At 32.2% G+C, this 21,457-nt stretch overlaps 1 protein-coding gene across 1 annotated transcript in view; it reads left to right on the forward strand.

The window, feature by feature from the left end:
• Nucleotides 1-21,457, forward strand: part of LOC130440605 (uncharacterized) — a 53,636-nt gene that overhangs the window by 20,481 nt on the left and 11,698 nt on the right. The window contains exons 10-17 of the mRNA XM_056773866.1: nt 509-629; nt 2,321-2,560; nt 3,361-3,620; nt 11,921-12,057; nt 14,547-14,713; nt 14,806-15,027; nt 16,962-17,107; nt 18,753-18,931. Coding sequence (XP_056629844.1) covers nt 509-629; nt 2,321-2,560; nt 3,361-3,620; nt 11,921-12,057; nt 14,547-14,713; nt 14,806-15,027; nt 16,962-17,107; nt 18,753-18,931 — 1,472 coding nt within the window. The remainder of the gene's footprint in view (nt 1-508; nt 630-2,320; nt 2,561-3,360; nt 3,621-11,920; nt 12,058-14,546; nt 14,714-14,805; nt 15,028-16,961; nt 17,108-18,752; nt 18,932-21,457) is intronic.

The raw sequence follows: 21,457 nt of genomic DNA on the forward strand, positions 1-21,457 counted from the left end.
TAGTGATAACTGAATTATTGTAAGTTAGTTAAGTGTAGTGTATAGGATTCAATTGAAGAAATAACGTAAGAGAGAATGTTTATTGATTAACCCCACGAATAGAAATCGTATAAATAAATAAGAAAAAAATTACAGTATTTATTAGATCTGCCTTCAGCGACCTCTACCTGATTCCTAACTTAAAAGTTTCACTTGGAGTATCACTGGAAAAGTATTTAGATTAAATCTATGTTGAAAAATAAAAATGACTACACAAGTGATAATTGGAATATTTATTAAAAATTGAGGGCAACGATTTCAGAAAATAGTTTAAATCCAAAATATAAGAAATAATAAAAATCCGGTTTGTAGTATTTTCATTACCTCGACCTCGCAGGAGACTGATTATAATAAGTTGAGAATATTTTGCTAACAATTTTTATTTTAGTAGTTAATAAATAGAGAACCGGTTTAGTGTATACCAAACTATTATTATAGAATGTTCTAATCCAACAAATAAAGTGAATAGATAGAAATGTTATATATATTCTTGATTTTCTGTAATTTTGGTTTTCTGATGGCACAATATGAAGTGCCTGAAGCTATAGTAGAAGCCTATCATCCCAAAGGTTTTTCTGTATCTATACCAGGTATGTTTGTTTTGTTTAATTGTGGTTAGACTACTGGATTTTCATTATAGGCTAAGAATTATATTCGTATATTTGGTATGAATATGTCGGGGATTGTATTGATTGAGTTATTAAAACAGTTTGTTGATGAAATAAAAATTGAGGCGCTGGAAAGAGAGGACTAATCAGCATATAGAAAACTGTGAAATTTGGAATTTGACACATTAAAATATTATCATACAAAAAAATCAACAGTCTGGATTGAATGAATACATATAATTAATAATTAATAATTTATACTTGTTGTTCAACAAACCTTTTACAGAGATAAAAATTTGGATGAAAAAAAATCAAAAACTATTAAAAAAGGAGAACATTAATTTAATGAAATCGGTTTATATTCATTTGATTTGTGTTTTGAAATCCCGTAACCATGTAAATATTGTTTATTACTACTTAAAATCAACAGATGAACATGTGACAAGTGCACATTTCTTTATAATTAAGAATGATTTTTCGTAATTCCGTACTCTGGAGATATAATTTTATGCTAATAGTACCTAGTAGAATAGAGTGAAACTTCCGCAATTATGCTAAAGCAAATCCGGAGTCACCTTCTACCTCCATGACACCACAGCTTGTCCATTAACAAGTCCACAAATACTTGATACAGTGCCGCTCTATTTGGAATTGCAACGACCTGTTTGTTCCAACATGAAGTCTGTGGACAAACAGGTTTATTTTTGAGACATAAATTCATTGATTCCAGTGACGGGTATACAGCCGCACGCCTTCTGATGACGCTGGTTATAACTTAATGTAATCAAAATTATAAAAGATGGTGGGTGGGCGTTCTATGCTCTAGAAGCTCTTGGAAAAAGAAGTTATGTGTAACTAGACACAGAAAGTTCCACAATATTTCTAATTATATATAATATATTAAGAGACGGGTAGTCGTTGTTGACTAATTAGAACTATAACTAGCAAGATATTGAGGTTTAAAAGAATTTGAGAATAAGAACACTTCATCTAAGTTTATAAGATCATAGGAATTATCTGGAACACTCAAAATAACAATATATTCAGCAATAATACGATCAACATTACGTACGGAAGTAAAATATGAGTTAACAAACGTAGAAGAAATACAACTGGTTATAAGGAAAACGAAAATGTTGAAGAACATCTCTGGGGGGATAAAAGAATAGTTCATTTGTATGAATCTGTATAAATACGCATCAATAACAAGTTCTATAAAAGCTCAAAGAGTGAGAGTTTGTGGGGTATACTAAAAGGATGCCGGAAAATAGATTTACAAAAAAAGTGACTGGAGAAGTAGAAGAAAGAAGAGGCCAAAGAAAAAAATGGTACCGGTATTTGAATATAAAAGAGATATATTCGAATTGAAGGACAATTTCAAGAATCGCTACCTGCGAAAAACAATTTTAGAAGCAGCTTAAGATCGAAGGAAGAAAAATAAGTCATGAATTCTGATATCCAAATTGCAGCAAACTTCAATATCTTCCTGTTTCTAAAATATATTTTATATGAATTGAATTGACATTTGCATATTTCTCGTATGAACTCGCGTTACTTATTCATAAAAATATCAAATTTTGTAAGAAGTACGCACAGAAAATTTCTTTATTGAACTCCTAGCTTTAAAATAGATCGAACGTTCTAAGCGCCATAATATTACCATTGGATTTTAGATGAAGAAGGTATAAAACTGTTTGCATTCCATGGAAAAATTAATCAAGAAATGAATTATAGAGAAGCAGGAACTTTTTCTAGAGATATCTTGAAACCTAAGTATGGATTTTGGACTTTTAGTGATTCATCGACGAAACTGAAGATTGGAGACCGAATTTATTTTTGGACTTACGTTGAATATTTTAACGGACAGTCCAAACTGGGATACCCCAAGGACGATCAGATATTTACTGTAACAGGTAAGGTTCTGTATATGAAATACGCAAAGAAAAAGTTTTAAATCCCTAAACATATTATCCGGTCTATAATTGGAATTCTTTATGTACGAGACTAGTTTTTAAATTACGAACGATTGCATGTCTTATCAATGCATCATGTCAAGTGATAATATTCGCTATTACATTTTACGATGTGGGTTGTACGATTAAAGTGGATAGTTATTGGCCTTTTTGTACAAGTACAAAACCATTCGTTCTAATCATCCCACCGGCAGGTTATTCAATATTATAGTGAAGGTGAAAATAATGATGAAATGGTACGCAAATATAGAGGGTGTCCCGCGACGAGTTAAAACTATCTCTATATGGCAAAATAATTTTAGTAATTACCCAAGAAAGTATCGTGTGGCAATCAGATTTTGAACTTTTATGCTCCTAATAAAATTCTGTATGTAAGCTTCATTGAAAAGAGATTTTATCGATATGAAAATCTATGTTATACGAACCACCGCGACATTGGTACAAAATGGCATCATTCGACGGTCACTGATTCTACTTAACTGCGTTTTTATTGTATAAGGTACCAAAACAGCTATTCAGTTACATTACAGCCATGAGGAGGGCTTTTGACAAAATTTTTCATGAAATTGATATCCTCGTATCTATACTATGCTATGCTCGTACATTATACGTCATATTTACTTTCATGAATATTGTAGGAATCTCTAGAATACAAACACTATGAAATTGTCACAAAACTTGCCTACTTTCCCACTTGTATTTTTGAAATGAGTTGTGGAAATAGAAATTCATGTTTTTAGAACTAATTCATAAGCCTCCTGGTAGAGATAGAATACCAGGTGGTGGTTCAGCATTTTCGAAATCAAGCTCAACATCGACAACAACTACATCGTTACCAGATGTAGAACTTACTGATAATAATGATATCTGTGAGCCCACAGTTACTACTATAAATGGAGGACTCAGTACATGTAAAGAGAGACTGATCTTTGATGAGCCTTTCAATAATCAGATCACATCAAAATATTGGAACATAGAAAATAGATTGGCAGGAAAACCAGTAAGTTATTCATGGGTTATTAATTTAATGATAGTGTTAGTCCTCTAACAAGAATCATTATTTCGTGTGGTGGTTACTATTTTTCCTGTATCGGGGGTTGCAAATCAGATGCGTTTAAACTAAATGTTTTTCGTTTGTTTGCATATCCATTTGAAGGGGTGTCAAGAAACAGTGGGCACTTCTTTATTATCTATAATATCATTCAATTCATAAATCCATCTTACGTTGTAGATTTTCATCAATTTAATTTAAATGGAATTCTTAAATTACTTATTCCATTGTTGTCACAATACTGAGTTAAACTATTTGTTAACCAAACAGTGATCATCAAGTTTATAATATAATATAATTGTCTTCAAGAAGGTCCTGTGTGTTTCTTTTTATCGTGATGGTTATCATAACATCATCTGGAAAGAAATTGAATGTATGATCCATCTGGTAGTCTTCCTTGACATAAAATATATTTTTGAGAGAACAACTGTAAAGCTTGCCGTCAGCACTTGCGGAAATGAGAGCACTTGAAATAGTGATTACATGAAATGAAATTGTAATAACCGAACTTTAGTGTATGATCCAGGCAACTAACTATACAAGAGCGGATAAATCATGAAACAAGTTAACTATCTTACGATTAATTTATAGTCCAATGAGTAGGCACAGCCCAATTAGAGCCAAAACCTACGAACATTAGTTATTTATGTTATTTATTTTTTATTTATAACCAGTAAAAAATTACAAGCATTAACAATAATTTATAATTCCTACAGAGGTATACAATACCTGTACGTAGGAACTGGTGCATTACTTACTAAAAATAAAATAATAAAACAGATAATACATGCTTTTTAATAAGAAATGTGTCATCCCAACCCCAGTATATTAAAATGATAATAAAATTAGTATACAATAATTAACATTAATAAAATATAGTACTTTTGGCTTAAACATTTTTTACAATCCCAAGTTTCAATTCAGTTTTAAACATTTTTGGTATTAGAATACTTTTACTTCTAGTTTTACTTGTTGATGACCCATATTTATTATTTAGTTCTTTATAGTAATATTCAACAGCTTCCAAGCAAAATAATTGCTCCATATTTCATGGATAAGCGCTATTAGTAAAATTGTATTTGTTAATAATTTTTAATTATTTGTTGAAAGCGTCTATATCAGATTTGAATTATTAGAATACGCACCACCCCGTGCAATGATTCCCTAACCTATAATACTTTGAAAAAATGCCTAATAAATTACCATAAGAGTTTTATTTTCCATAAATTTAGATAAATTATAGAAGACAAAAGAGAGATACTTAGTTTTATTGAATAAATATTCAATATGCTTATTCCATTTTAAATGAATCAATTATAATTCCAAGGTATTTACAGCATTCAACTCCAGTTCGTAGTTTTTCTTTAATATTTATTTCCAAGTAAATAGGAACACTATCATAATAATTTCCAAAAGTAATATAGACCGTTTTGTCAATATTTAACGTTAATTTGTTAGCAGTAAGCCAAACATCTATTTTATCCAATAATTCATTCATTTTATTTATAGTTTCTTCCCATGTCTTTCTTTCAGCTATCGCAGCTGTATCATAGCTGTTATCAGTTATTTTAGTAAGAAGATCATTTATATATATATATATATGGTGGCTAAACACCCCAGATGCGGTAACGCCGCTCTTACGAGCTTTCTAGATCTTTTTTTTTTCTTTGTTTCGGGGTAGATCAGTCCCCATTCTCTTCTGTTTATATCTTGTGTCACATATCCTGCTAGGCTCGTCTATCTTTCGTTTTTTCTTGCCAGTTCCACATCCCAATTTCTTGTGCTATTTCATGGTTCATTCTTCTTCGGTACTCATTTTCTGTTAGTTTTACTGGTCCTAATATTGTTCTTAATATTTTTCTCTCAACAATTATTAAGTCTTCTTCTTGCTTTTTTGTCATAGTCATAGTTTCTGCAGCATACATCATAACCGGTCTAATAACTGTTTTATATATTCTCATTTTTGTACTTTTTCCTAGTATTTTGTTTTGCAGTAGTTTTTTGTTAGCGTAATATGCCCTGTTAGCTGCTGTTATTTTTTCTTTGACTTCTGCCTCTTTATTTCCGTCACTACTTAAGGTTGTTCCTAAGTACTTGAATGTATCTACTTCCTCAAAATCAAAATTTCCAATTTTTATTTTCTGTTTACCTCCTATAATACGTTTATCTAGCCTCATTATTTTTGTTTTCTTTTCATTTATTTTGAGACCCATTTTACTTCCTTCTAGTACTATTTCCTTTAGCATTTCTTCCATTGTGTTTCGACTTCTTGTGATAAGTGCTATGTCGTCTGCATATGCTACTATTTGTCCACTTCTAGTTTTTATTGTTCTCTTGTCTATTTTACGCATCACATATTCCAGTGCCAAATTGAACAGCGTCGTTGATAAAGCATCCCCCTGTCTTACACCCTGATTTATTTCAAATTCTTCTGTGTTCCCCACTTGTGTCCTTACTGTGACTGTTGTTTTCTTCATTGTACACTGTATTAGTTTTCTTAGTTTGGGGTGTATTCCCAGTTCTTTTAGTGCCACCATGAGCTTACTTCTTTTTATCGAGTCAAACGCTTGTTCAAAATCTATGAAGAGTATTTCCACTTCCATTTTATACTCATGCGCTTTCTCCATTATCTGCTTGACCGTATGGATAGCATCTATTGTAGATTTTCCAGATGTAAACCCGGTTTGGTACTGTCCAATTATGGTTTTGGTTTGTTTTGAAATTCTTTTTTGTATGAGTGTTGACAGTATTTTGTATGCGGTGTTTAGCAGCGTGAGTCCTCTGTAATTCTTACATATCTGTTGATCCCCTTTTTTGTGTATAGTAATAATTTCACCAGTTTCCCAATCCTCAAGCATTTTTTCTTCGATCCATATCTTTTTGATCAATTCATATAGCCGATATTGGAGGTCAAAGCCTCCATATTTTATTAGCTCCATATTAATGCCATCTAATCCAGGTGCTTTTCCATTACGGCTTTTATTGATTATTTCATAGATTTCCTCTCTTGTTGGTTCATCCGTATTTTCGGTTGCATTTTCTAGATCTTCTATTTGTTGATATTCTTCATCTTGGAGTACTTCTTTATCTGTAAGTATTTCCTTAAAATATTTCGTCCATGTCATTTTGTACTGGTGTTCATCTTCCGTAACTTTTCCGTTGCTATACTTTATGCCTTTTATCTTCCCTTTATTTACCTTATTTTGTTCATTTATGCTCTTATAGAACTTCTTCGAGTTTATATTTATATTTTCCCTTTCTATTTCCTTTATTTTGCTGTCTATCCAATTTCTTTTTGCTCTTGTATTAACGCTTTTTGATTCTTTTCTTAACTCATTATATTTTTGTAAGTCCTGTTGCTTGCCAGTTTGGACCCATTTTAGTCTTGCCCCGTTTTTTTTATTTAGTATTTCATGACAATTTTCATTATACCAGCCTTTATTTGTTGTTTTCTCTTTTTTTCCGACATGTTCTGCTGCTGCTTCTTTTATACAGTCTTTGATTTGTACCCACTCCGTTTGTATATCATTTGACTTTGTCTGTTCTCTTAATTTTTTTTGTTAAAGTATCTCTGTATTTTTTTCTTGCATTTGTGTGGTTCAATTTTTCAATGTTCCATTTCTTTTTTTAGCATCTCTTCTACATCTTTTAACCTTCTGCTTTATAGTTGCTGTAACTAGAAAGTGGTCCGTATCTGCGCAAGCTCCCCTAAATGTTCGGACATCCTTTACAGAGCTTTGTTTCCTTCTTGTTATTAATATACGGTCTATTTGCGTGAATGTTTTGTTGTCCGGGGCACTCCAAGTCACTTTGTGGTGGTACGGATGCTGGAATTTGGTGCTGCTAATGACCATATTCGTACTTATAGCTAAATTGCACAATCTTGTTCCATTATCATTTGTTACATTGTGTACTGTATGTTTTCCTGCAACTTGTTTTATGTAATCTTCTTGACCTATCTGCGCGTTAAATTCCCCCAGTACTATGGTTGTATCTTCCTTGGGTATTCCTTCGATTTCCTTCTCCAGATTCTCATATAGTTTTTCTTTTTCTTCTTCTTCAGCATTTTCTGTTGGTGCATACACGTTTAAGACTGATAGGTTAAAGGAGGTTGCTTTTATTCGTAAATACGCTATTCTCCCGTTTACCGCCCTAAAGTCTATTATATTGTCTTTTAGTTTTTTGCTTACTATAAAACCTGTCCCACCTTGCCCTTGTTTCTCGTTTCCTGAGTATAAGAGGGTGTATTCTTTTTTGTTTATAATTCCCTGTTCTTTCCATCTAATTTCTTGTATGGCTGCTACATCCACCTCATATTTTCTTAGTTCAGCTGCTATTTCTTCCATTTTTCCTGGAGCCAGCATAGTTCTAACATTCCATGTACTAATTTTAATTTCCTTTTTTATTTATTCTTTTATTTTTTTTATTTTTAGTTCTATTTCCCATTTTATTCTTGTTTTTTGCTATTTTCGGTATTGTTTTTTTCGTCTCTTGAGATTTTATTTAAGTGCGCTGTCTCCATTCCAGGTGATCGTTCACTTGTCGCTCTTTTCCCACTGTTTTTTGGTAGGTTCCTTTCCATGTCCATCTGATCTTTTTGAAAACTATACATATCTTAAACATTTCCTTCCACGTGCAGCTTATCGTATTTGATATGCGCTCTTTTTCCTTCTTGCCTCGCCTTCTTAAGGTAGGGTATTAGTACTTTCCTACTTTGTTGTACATTCTTGGTATAGTCCTCGTTGATTCATATATTCGTACCCTCAAGTTTTTTTGCGCTTTGTAATATTTCCATTTTCCTTTCTCCTCTATTCATTTTTACAAGTACAGGTCTATTCTTATTTCCAGCAAAGTTTCCTATTTTTCTTATTTCACTTGCCTCTACGTTTAAGCTTACATTTATGCCTGTTTTATTTAGAGATCATTTAAGTAAATAATAAATAAAAGTGGCCCAGTTTTGATTTCTTTATAATCACTATAAACATTATCAATTTTTATTCTTTGCATCCTATTAGAGAGATAGCTATTTAATAGACCATGGGCACTACCTCTTATTCCATAACTATATAATTTATCTAGTAAGATTTTATGATTGACAGCGTCAAATGCTTTAGCTAAATCGAGAAAAGTAACTATAATTGGTTTACTTTTGTCTAAACGTTTATATATCACATCAGTAATATATGCTGGTGCAGCTTTGGTTCACAATCCTTTGATAAAACCAAACTGTTTTTTGGACAAAATAGTATTTTTTTTTTAGAAAATTAAATAATCTATCATACACAATTTTTTAGAGTATCTTTGCAACATTTTAAATCAATGATATAGGTCTATAATTTTCTACTTTAATTCTATCTTTGGATTTAAATATTGGAACAACTTCAGCTATCTTTAGAGAATCTGGCCGAATGGATAACTTCATACATTGATTGAAAATGAATGCTAGGGGCTCATCAATATAATCAGAAATTGTTTTTAATATTCTAGAATGTATACCATCAATTCCTCATGCTTTGTCTTTTAGTTTATATATTATAGTTTTAACTTCATCCATATTAGTTGGATGTATAAAAATACTATTTTGATTCAAATTTGGCATTATGACCTCATGATTATATACATTTCTTATCTTGTAACTTAATTTCTCACAAAAATAGCTATTAAAATATTTTGCTACATCATTTAAATTATCAATTTCGGTTTCAGTATCAGATATAATATGGTCAATTTTTTTATTTTCCTTATAATTCTTGTTTATTTTTAGATTAATAATAGATTTACACCTTCAGATGCCAATTGTTGGGTCTGTAACTCCAGCATCCATTCCTCAGAATCAGTTAATATCGGTTCCAAAGGATTGGATACCTTGATAGCAGCCACTAAGAAGAGAGGTGGGAACCATCACTAATTCTTTTCGAAAATAACTCTTCCATTTGGCAGGCACGCAGAGTTTCGTAGGAAAAACACTTTAAAAAGACCAAATTGTGAATTGAATTTCTCGGATATGATGCCCAAATAACCTGCATTTTCATATAGTCCTCCTAAAACAAAACTCCGCAGAAGCCATGAACTGTCCAAAGTTCAATCCAGTAACACGAAATTCGTTTTTTGTAAGAGTAATTTTGAGATTAGGAAAAGATCACAGGGAAGCTTTTTTGTAGGAAATCTTTTGAACTACATTTTTATCTCTTCACTGTATCGATAAAGCACCCTGAGAAATAGCTAAATCCAGAAAATCAGCGACATAACTAATTTTCATGGGTCAGGAGCTGTGATCACTGAACTATTACTATTTATAAGAAAATCGATTTTTAATTTCAAATGGCGATCGTTAATTTCTAATTTTTGTCAATTGAAACGAGCAATTGAAAGTTGTTTTATTGCTGTATTCAGTGATATTATAGTTGATCAATTATTATTTCAAAGGAAAGAAGAAAAATTTGTCTCAGTTAGCTACTACTGTTGAAATTTAGTAAAAGTGGGCTATTTAGGTTCAATATTTTAGATTACGCACCTGGTATTAAGTTAATTACATGACATTTTCAGGAAAAAGTTTTTAGAAATAAATTATGGCTGCTTTCACTAATCCATCGTTAGAAATACAATGTCTGGGTGGGAAGAATTAATGAAATAATTATTGATGCAATCTTCGGTCTCTGAAGACTATAACTTGGTTATCTAAACGCGTGTCAGGCAGTGTGATTGTGAGTATTGGTGAAGTGGTAATATAAACAGTGTGTTCACTATGGGATACAGTGACATTTATATTATACATTTCAAGCTCACCCAATAAAGAAATTAACAACAACGGTTATTAGTAAACTGGTGAATTTAACATTGAGGGGATGTTGAGATTGAATTTGAGACTACTGTATCTAACTATCTCTCAATAGTGAATCTGAATGCGTTCTGCACTTATTAATGGCAAAAAAATTTATAAATTGTGATAGCTACGAGGGTTGCTAAAAATATTTGTTCGTGTTGGAGTTCGCCTAATTTGACATACCTTAAAAAAAGCTCGTGTCCATTGGTGCAAAGAAATGCGGTGCCTCAACAGACGACGAATAATGGTTCTATGTATATGGACCCAAAACGAAACAACGACTGTATGGGTCTTTAAGACAAGCCAAGTCCAACAAAAGTTGTTCGCCCTCGAACCATTTTAAAGCAAATGGTTGCCTATTTTTCGGAATAATTGGACATGTTGCCATCGTTCTATTAAAGCAACGTAGAATTATCAATTCTAAATGGTGCACCAGCATTTGTTTGCCCAAAGTGTTTTAAAATCATTCGCAGAAGACTCTCACACATCAAACAAAAACGTTTTTGGACTGTCAAAACGTCGATTTGATGGGTCATTCACGCTACAGTCTTTGTTTGGAACCCAATGATTTCGTTCAAATCACATGTTTTGGAGGTATCTCAATCGGAATGGAAAAAAATGCTTCGAAAATTGGTTCAAAAGCATGCAAAAGTGTATTGATCTTAATGGAGAATGTATTGAAAAACAATGTAACTATATCCAATTATTAAGGTTTGCTTTTATTTATCAAATTCATAATTCAAGTAGCAACCAATCGTATTGTTAGTACAACATCTATGAAAACCTCAACATCTAATGAAAAATATTCATATTTCTTTAGTGTAGGGTTCGTTATTTAAATGTCGTTCTTCTAATTTATGGACCTTGATTCTTCATCAAATCATTATCATAATAGGAATGTCAAAGTTTTATCTTTATGTTTTTCTATTTACAAAAGCCGAATAATACAGTTTGAATTGTGGCTGTTGCTTTATCCTATAATGGTGTGTGTCGTGCATAGGCACAAGAAGATAGACGTTAAATAAAAAAATGAATAAAATACTTATAATAAAATAAACAAACTAGCTCTTCAAGACTTTTGTTACTATATGTCTCACCGACCAATTTGTACCATCCTCAACTGAGTCTGATTCAATTAATCTACAAAATAACAGTTATTTGGAACGAGATGCTGTTAGCGGACGTCTGCCTGTTTTCGTGTGATGTCACCCAGTATATAATGATTTTTTTATGTACACGTTGATAAAGCTCCGCATTTGTTTCATGATGTAATAACAAAAAAATATATTCCCGTATGTACACAATGTCAATGATAATTTGAAGAGCTGAAAGAAAAAAAAACTATTTTTTTCTTGCTATTTTGGCAAATAATAAAACTGCCGTATAAAATAATTTATATATGTATATGATATTTATTATATTCTAGGATTATGAATTCGTGATCTATTCTGATAGACCAGAAACAATTTTTGTTGCTAATCATACGTTAGTTATAAAGCCAGAATTAGCTGATGATGTATACGGTCCAAATTTTGTGGAGCAATCTTTTGATTTTAAAGAACGGTAAGTTATTATACATTGTTGTAGTCACTCATAATTTTATTTATCTGCTTGACTACGCTGACCTTCAAGATTACGTAAGAATAATTTAAAAATGTAGATTTTACTAAATATACTTTTGTTGGATTGGATCTCATATTGAAAAAGCAGTTCTTGAATAAACAACTTGATGAATTTTCAACAATAGATATACAATGAATATCCATTAAACTCTATTTAACTAAAATTTTATTCCAACAATATTATTAATAATAATAATTCGAATCAAACAAAATTTTTTTATTTGTAATTATGGTTTCTTCAAATAACTTGTCTTTTCAACTAATAACCGTTAACAAACATTGAATTTCAATAGTGAATTAACATAATTGAAGGTAATAACTTTGATTATTTCCATCTTTTTCCACTTGAAATTCACGTGACAAATTTCAGGAGATGATTGCTCGAATGAAATTCAGATGAGTCTTTCTTATAACAAAATTTCCTCAGCCCAGCTCTTTTCGAGATAACACCCTTAAATGGTGGTGACTGAAATTAAGTTTTCATTTTATTTCTTCTAAAATTTCAGAATTGCAGTAAAAAATATATTTAAATAAAACATTGATTCCAATTTATAATTATATATCATTAAACTTTGATATGAAATAAAGTACGGGTTGCTAATTTCATTCCCGTATAATTTAACAGTAGTATTGAATCACTACCCGTGGTTAGTCCTTTGCAAGTGCACGGAAATTACAGAATTTCAAGTTTCTAGCACAACTGAAATTTGCTTCGTTGTGTTTTTCTGACAAAAATAAAGCACTACGGATGTTGAGGTAGCCCGGGGCATAAGCATCTGGCAACTAATTCAATGAAAGTAAACTCCTTGAATGACCTTCAAAACCATGTTCTCTTCCATACACTCAATTTGAATTTACCAAGTTATCAATTATTTAGTTCTTTTTTTCCTATACTGTACATAGATCAATAGATCTTCACATGAACGATAAAATGTTCAAGAGTTTTTAAGAAACATTCCGCATTCATACGCCCAGAAATATATTCAAATCCAAAACCACATCGTGGATCATTAATTAACGTAACATCTTTGTAGTTGACAAAGTTGGTATTTAACTTCACCTGATGTTACTATTCGGATTTGTTTTTATCCATTTTTAGCTACAACATTGGGAGAATTGGTTATAATCTTGCAGCCTATTCAATTTGCATCAAATATCGTGAGCGCAGGAGAAATGAATCTTATAAGGACAACAGTATCCTTAATTGTTCACTTATAGTCGTTTTATTTGCTTCGGAAAATCAAATACTTCCTTTTCTGGCAAATAATATTTTGTAACGGCTCATAAATCCTTTCAATATTTACTAACCTTGTGAGGATTCTCCATTTATGAGGAATCTCCATTTATTGGGACGTAGATATGTTAAAGACAGGGGTAGCTTTATTTATGGACTACCCTTTCTCGATCAGCTTCCTTTATTGTCGCAGTTAGGGGTCTTTCATGCTTTTTTGATTTCGTTGATTCATTTCAGTTTAGTTTACAGCCTGGGTCTTTCAAAACATATTTCCGAAAGAAACATATTCTAAGAAATAAGAATAAAGTTCAAGATTTTCAGGTAAAATTCGATTGTAGAATCTGTATACTCCGAAACAGCTTCCAATTCTTCACAAGATCCAGATTGGTGTAATCTTGGAGTATGGCACACACTTTTGGAGTTCAGCTTCCAAGAATATTCCGAGGAAACTCGACTCAATACAGAAAAGAGCAATTGCACATCTAGGTGATCCAGAATTAACTTTAGAGCAAGCTGCTGACCTGAGCAGTTTTTATCAATACTACCACTGCTGATACTTATCCCATTTGTCCAACATAATCTCTTCTAGAGTAGTATTTGAAAGATGTACTCGACAGGAAGATATCTGGTCCATTGAGATCGAAAGCGGATAATCAACCTCTCTGAATCCTTTTCAAATAATAACATTTATAAATGTCCTGTTTGTCTTAGGATTTTTAGGTTGAACGAGTTAAAGATTTTCAGGTAAAATACGATTATAGAATCTGTGTACTCCGAAACAGCTTCCAATTCTTCACAAGATCCAGATTGGTCTAACCTTGGAGTATTGCACATACTTTTGTAGTTCAGCTTCTAAGAATATTCCGAGGATACTCGACTCAATACAGAAAAGAGCAATTCCACATCCAGGTGATCCATAATTAACTGATTCTCATCCGAGCTGTCCAACATCTCTTCTAGAGTAGTATTTGCAAGATGTGCTCGACAGGAAGATGTTTGGTATAACGAGATCCAAAGCGGATAATCAACCTCTCTGAATCCTCTTCAAATAATAACATTAATAAATGCCCTGTTTATCATATGATTTCTCGGTTGAATGAAATTGGTGAAACTGCATAATCTTTTCCTGCCTTATTGTGAATGAGACCTGTCTTAGTGTGAGGGATTAAATTCTACTTGATTGTTTCCATTTTCAGATGTACCGGTATCGTGGGAAGCTTAGAATGTCGTTATAAACCTGACGCCGGATTTATTCTGCCACCGGTACTATCGGCAAAGATGACTACCCTTAATAAATTCTCCTTTAAATACGGCAAGATAGAAGTAAGAGCAAAACTACCGAAAGGAGATTGGTTATACCCAAGTATGTTACCCTCATTAATTAATTCTTAAGCGGTATATTATTTCTAGTACAATTTTATTTTCATTAGCTTTTCCATCGAAATTATTTTATAGTATTGACCCTCAATCCAGTTTATGAAGAATACGGTCCTGATTACGAGTCGGGTCAAATTAGGATAGCCTTCAGTCCAGGAAATGAAAATTATAATGAACTTTTGTATGGAGGAGTCGTTTTGGGTCCCACTATCAGTGCTCGAGATTATGGTATGCGACAAACCACTAGAAATATGGGGTGGTCTAACGAGTTCCATAGATTTGGAGTAACTTGGAAAGAAGGTGAAAACAATATTTTATCTTCAAAATATCGTTTTATCCCTCTACTATCTAGTTTAATGATTCGTTTAAGTTCAATAAAAAAATATTTTTGAAAATAAGATATGAAATCATCGAATGTCAAGTTTCAATACTGACATTTTTTATTATATTTTTGGTTTAGAATACAAATTGGGGAAATATTTTTTCAACCCATTCTTTTTAGGAAGTTCAGGATGTGGAATGCCAAATATCCTCATACGCTCCTAGGTATCACGTGTTGCCTTAGTTACACTTCCAACTAATGTGGATAGAGGTCTCATCCTCTGCGAAATAGAATCTGCACTCACCGCTAAACCTTGATTCTTCGGTTGACTATATTTTGTGAGTGGTTTTCTCTTACCTATCGCCTTTTGTAGTATTTTTTTTTCTATTGTCCTATAGCAGGTATCAGGTCCTATGGCAGCTTTATCCGCCCCAACTTATAGTTTGTATGATATTTTCGTTTCCTCTACTCTAGTGTGTCCCGGAATTCATTAGAAGGCAACTTTATTCTTTTTCTCTTACTCATTTAACCCCAAGTATCACCAAATCAGCTTGGATCTTATGACATTGGAGCTCCGAGCATTAATGGCTGCTTGGCTACCAGACAAGATGATAATATCTTGTTTGCGATCATTCCCTTCTTTTCGAATAATTTGATTTTTAACGCTACGCAAACTTGAAAAATGATTATGATTCCTTCCAGTCAATGAATCTTTTTCGTTAAAGTTGTTATCAAGATTTCCAAAGAATATGATACGTACTTTCTTGGGAGCAAGTTCATTGTTTTTTCTAAAGTATCCAAGTTTCTTGATGTGGAAAATCGACGGGAAAAATCAATTGCATTGCGTGTGCCTAAACATTCATTTATAATTTATTGAATCTTTAATCCGCACATATATGAACGGCAAATGTATATGGGCAAAGAACCACATGCTTCCAATGAATAAAAACCCTTCCTAGTACCTTTCAGAAGGAAACTATAGTCAACAGCAGATATGCAAAATTCAATTTGGACAAGAAACATGGGAAAAAAGATTTGTAAATTCTTTCCGACATAAAAGCGATTAACAAATTAAACTCGTTGTTAATGAAATGTCTATGAACACTCCAATAAACAAGACAAAAGACCACAACGTTTTCACAATCTGCATCACCCAGGGGTATTCGGGGCTCTTACCTTGTTCACCCTTGAAAGTAAAAATTTGTCGAACATTTCTTTTACAGAATTAAAATTGAAAGCTGAAAAAAATATAAAACCTCATCCGAGAACACTCGAGTGGAATTGAGAATGTATCTTCACATTCGCTTCTGACAGGACACTAAATAGAAATAATCTTCATATTATATGTCTGTCTGTACACTAATTTGGAATTTCTGGAACCGATATTCGTATTGAATACCTGTTTACACCATCACTACACCAACAATCACAATTACACTGTCTGACGAGCGTTGCGATGACCTCTCTGAAGACGATAACTTGGTTATCGAAACGCGTGTTTGACGAGAGTTTCGATAACCTCTCTGAAGATGATAACTTGGTTATCAAAACGCGTGTTTGTCGAGCGTTTCGATAACCTGTGTAGTGTAGTTTTGAGAGTTGGTGTAGTGGTGGTGTAAACAGTGAATACAGTATGTTTGTACACTGCCACATGAATATCTCTTGTGATAGTTGCCTCGACAACTATAGGTTTTCAAGAGAACACATAATTTCTGTATGTAGCAGGACAGCAGACACCCGTGCCCGGTTATTACTACTCCGAGAATAAAAGTTTTCTTATATTAGAAAGTTCCACATGCTAATCTAGATAGCCTTATAAATGTCAACTCGAAGATTTTTGGCATTTTGTAAAGTTATACATCAATAAAAAAAACTTAAATCTAACTCAATTTTAAAAAATATCGAGTTTTAGATGAAATAATATTGACGGTAAACGACAAAATTTATGGGACTATAGTTCCCCCTGCTGGTGGATTTTCAACACTAGCTTCAATGTTGGAAATTAAAAATGGCGATCGATTGAAATACGGATCAGTGCTGGCACCTTTCGATAAAGAGGTAGGAAATTTTAATTATTACATACAATTTCTTCAACTTTTCATATAAATTATTCCCTATTAGTCATAAGCGAGATTGATCTTGATCTTGTCTTTGTCTTGTCTTGGTCTTGCAATTATTGCAAGACCAAGACCAAAACCGAGCGCACAAGACCGAGACGAAGACCGAGTTATGCAATAATCATGCATGTCCAAGAGTTTAATTTTGACAATGAGACAATTATAACTACGAGTGTTTTTTGAGATTATTTCAAGAACAAAGTAAAAAATTGCTTGTATTCGAGAAAATCATTGGCAGATATTTGATAACATAAAATTTATTCCAGAAATGTATCCCAGATCTGCTTATTTACTATGTTTTTATCTAAGATGTGAGCTTCAATCGAACTCGTAATTACATAAATTGTAATTTAAATGGCTTCTTGTTTATTAACGTCAAACATACCGTATGCTGCCATTTTGATCTTAGCCCCGGCCGAAATCTATAGGCTTTTTGAATGAAATTGTACAAGCCATTATGGTTAAATCGCCGTTGCCGAAATTTTTCAACATTTTGTGAGATCAAACTGTATCAAGCCTTAACTGCAAATCGGAAAGAACCCTAAATTTCTGAAATTGGAAAAGCATGTTTACTGGTGAAAGGAAATACTTTAAAAATTTTAGTGTTTTCACATGTTTTTACCAAAAACGGGATCGTTCTCATTGAATAAACAGAAAATGACAACTACACCACTCACTAACTGACACTGCGTAATTTGTGACCACGATTTAGTAAACAAGAGAAATTAAACAAGTTCTTTTTGGTATGAAATATCTGCCTTAACATAATTTTTGTGAAAATCTGATCATTGACACTTGACAACGCTGTAACCTTTGCAAATACCAACATGGAGGCTCCACGTCGTCCCTGTAAATTTGGATGTGCACTCGTATAAGCTTATTCTCCACACAATGGCACAAGTACTTACAATTACTGTGATCTATTTAGTGTAATTAGGTATTTTGAAAATTCTTACGTATGTTTATGATTAGGAGAATATATAAGTACCAGATTGCCAATTGAAATGTGACTGGTAGTATTTTTAATTGAATTATTGTTTACTTTAAATAAAATATCATTGGCAATATACATAAAGACTCTGAAAAGGCAGTTGTACACTTAAGGTCAAAATTACATGCTGTTTTGAAAAACTATTCATAAATTTGTAACTACGATTTTTGACTACACTTTTGTTTGAAAATTTTTTCCCTATTTTTGAATATAAGAAAGAAATTTAAACCATTAGAAAGCATGAAAATTTGCAATTTTTTTAATTTCGTAGGAAAAAATGTTTCAAAAATTTCAAAACTTCGATTTCTGCAATTATCTTACCATAATGTGTATATTGATTATGCTGAAAAGGAAATTTTAGCCAATAATTAAAGAATATTATGCGGTCTTGACAGTTCTACTAAAAATTTCATACATGATGGAATATTGGATAGGTTTTTTTGGATACAATATGACTTGTACACTAATAATCGACTTGTTTTAAAAACCCTTTTTTAACGTTTTTTTAAACCCGACAAAAATTATTTTGTATAAATTTTAATATTATCATAGTTTTCAACCACTTTATGATTATTTCTAATATTATGATTTCCAGATGTATATTAGTGTTGGAGTAGGAGCAGGAGGATTTATTTTTGATGATAGAGCAGACGGTACCAAACCTTGGAAAAATGGTGAACGCTTGAGTACTAAAAAATTCCATATGGCACAACCTATCTGGAGTAGTACTTGGAACAAGTACAGTGCGCTGTTAGTGACATCTATTAAAGTATGGTCCCTATAAATACAGATCTGTAACATTTATATTTAACAATTGAAATTGGTATTCTATTTAATATTATCTCACTACGGGACTGTAGATAAAACTCACATTTTTTGAACTTATAATTGTCATGTCATCTATTTATTTTTGGTATAAATTGTAACTAAACATATTTTTATACAGTGAAATTTGTTTTATTTCCAATTCCTTAATTTTTGTCCTTCCCGCAACAAACTCGTACTTTGGTCAGGAGGAAGAAATATTTGAGAAGAAGAGGAACATTCTCATATACTCCATTTGCTGATATTTTTCATGTACAATAAAAGTAAAAACGAAACTTGCACATTAAAAAGTTTCATTACACAAAAAATAATTTTGAAAGAATGAGTTTGAGAATACTAACGTTTGGTGATTTTCCTGGTTTGAGAATCATTATGACTTCAGACTTTCCACAAGGTAGGTATATACACAACGCGGAAGGCTGTTATGCTAAACCAGAGATGTCAAAGTCAATTTTGCAGAGGGCCATATATTGAATTTTGAATTCGTAAGTGGGCCAGATTGAAAATAAAATAGAATGTACTGAATTATATAACATTTTATTTATAAAATTATATAAGTTTATAATACACGGTTGTTAAGAATCATATCAAAGTTATAAAAGATGGTAGGTAATTATGTTGGGCTCGAGGATCCAGATACCTGACGTCTCTTGTTTTTGACAAGCTCATTTATGTCAGATATCATATTCGTTGTATTTATTTTAAAAACTGATTAGAGATGTTCATTCGTAATTCTTGTTAGATGTATGTACTTATTTATTTTCATGACGTAAAACATCTACTCACATAAATAGGTGCTACCTGCTACCAAACATGCAGAGAATATCCAAACTCTTGAAATATTGTGTATAAAATGTAAGAGCGTTTATTTCATTAAATTTTTCTTTAAAAATACTGTCCGAATGAAGATCTATCAACTCCATTTGCAAATGAACTGGTGTCTGTGAAGCTTCAAAAGTAAATTGATTGTTGAAAATTGGGAATTCTATTTCATTACTTCTGTGGAAGTCAAAACGATTGTTGAATTCCGTAATAAAATTTGCAGAAGTTGAAAATATTCATCCAATATTATTGGTTCACTGTTCCCAATATTTATAATGAGGGAAATGGTCCAAAAGTTTGATTTTTTACCTGATTTTCCCACAGCCTCAACTTTATTTCATAGACTTGAATATAAGAATACATTTTAATGGCAATCATATTTTTACACTATAACTTTATATTCAGATAAGCCAAGTGTTTATTCATATCTACCAAAAAGGCACAATTAATCAATAAGTCATTGTCATAATCAATTGGTTTGCGTAGCATAAAACCTTGGATATGGAAATTCTCTCATGTTTTCTGTTTTAATTTATTTACAACACCCGAATATTTGCCAGCCATGGCAGGAGCGCAATCCGTAGTTGTAGCTCCTGTCAATGGAACGCATTTTAATAGTTCTTCAGTTGTTTTAAAGTTACTGTTAATGCCTCGTATAAAAACAGAAAGTTGAGTTGTATCAACAGTGTCAGTGCTCTCGTCAACAGCTTGTGAAAAGTTTGTAAATTCATTAAGTTTCTCATTCAGTTGAAGAACCAAGATAAATCATTTATTCTTGAAGTAACAGTGTTTCTTGAGAGCGAAATATTTTCAACATACAGTCTTTAATAAAATCACTATCAGTGAAAGGTTTTGATCTTTTCGCGATTTCTAATGCAATAATAAAACTTTATTTCAGGACATCTTCGCTCTTTGTATTAGATATAGTAAACATCGATTGTTGACCTTCGAGTTTAGATTTTAAGGAAGACATTTTGTCGAATTTTGTTTTATGATTCGTATCATAGTGTCTCTTCAAATTGAACTCCCTACAAACAACAAGTGTTCAATTACAAATCAAACACAGTGGTTTACCTTCCCATTCTATTAAAAAATACGCAAATTATGGAACTCAACACAACAATTATGGATATCGCACGTATCGCTTCGATTACTCGACTCAACTGACTCACGTCGCACCGACGAACTCGTTTTATATGGTTAAAGAAGGTTCTTGTCTGGAGTCGCAGCGCGTGGAAGATTCTATTGTTCCCCACAAAAATAGTAGGATATTTCTGAATGCTGCTAATAGATGGCGATAATTTTTCTCTCTCTCTCTCGCTTGTCCGTAGAGGAATCGAATGAAGTCTAGAAGCTTTAAAAAACATGATTCTACTTTCTGTGACAGATTGCGATCGCGGGCCTTATTGATATTGATATCACTTTGACATTGACAACTAAAAGAAGAAAAGGTATACTTGTGAAAACATATCTGACAAAAAAAAAAGAAAAACATATGTAAATGCTCTATCATAAAGCATGGCATAGGAATAGATGAGAATTCAAAAGAAGTGTACCATGTACGGACATCAGAGTTGTAAATTATAAATAGCATATTTCTAACATTCTTCTGTTGTAATTTCCATATTTCCAAATATTTGAATGGAAACTACT

This window comes from Diorhabda sublineata, chromosome 2 (assembly GCF_026230105.1).
Source record: "Diorhabda sublineata isolate icDioSubl1.1 chromosome 2, icDioSubl1.1, whole genome shotgun sequence".
NCBI lineage: Eukaryota > Metazoa > Arthropoda > Insecta > Coleoptera > Chrysomelidae > Diorhabda > Diorhabda sublineata.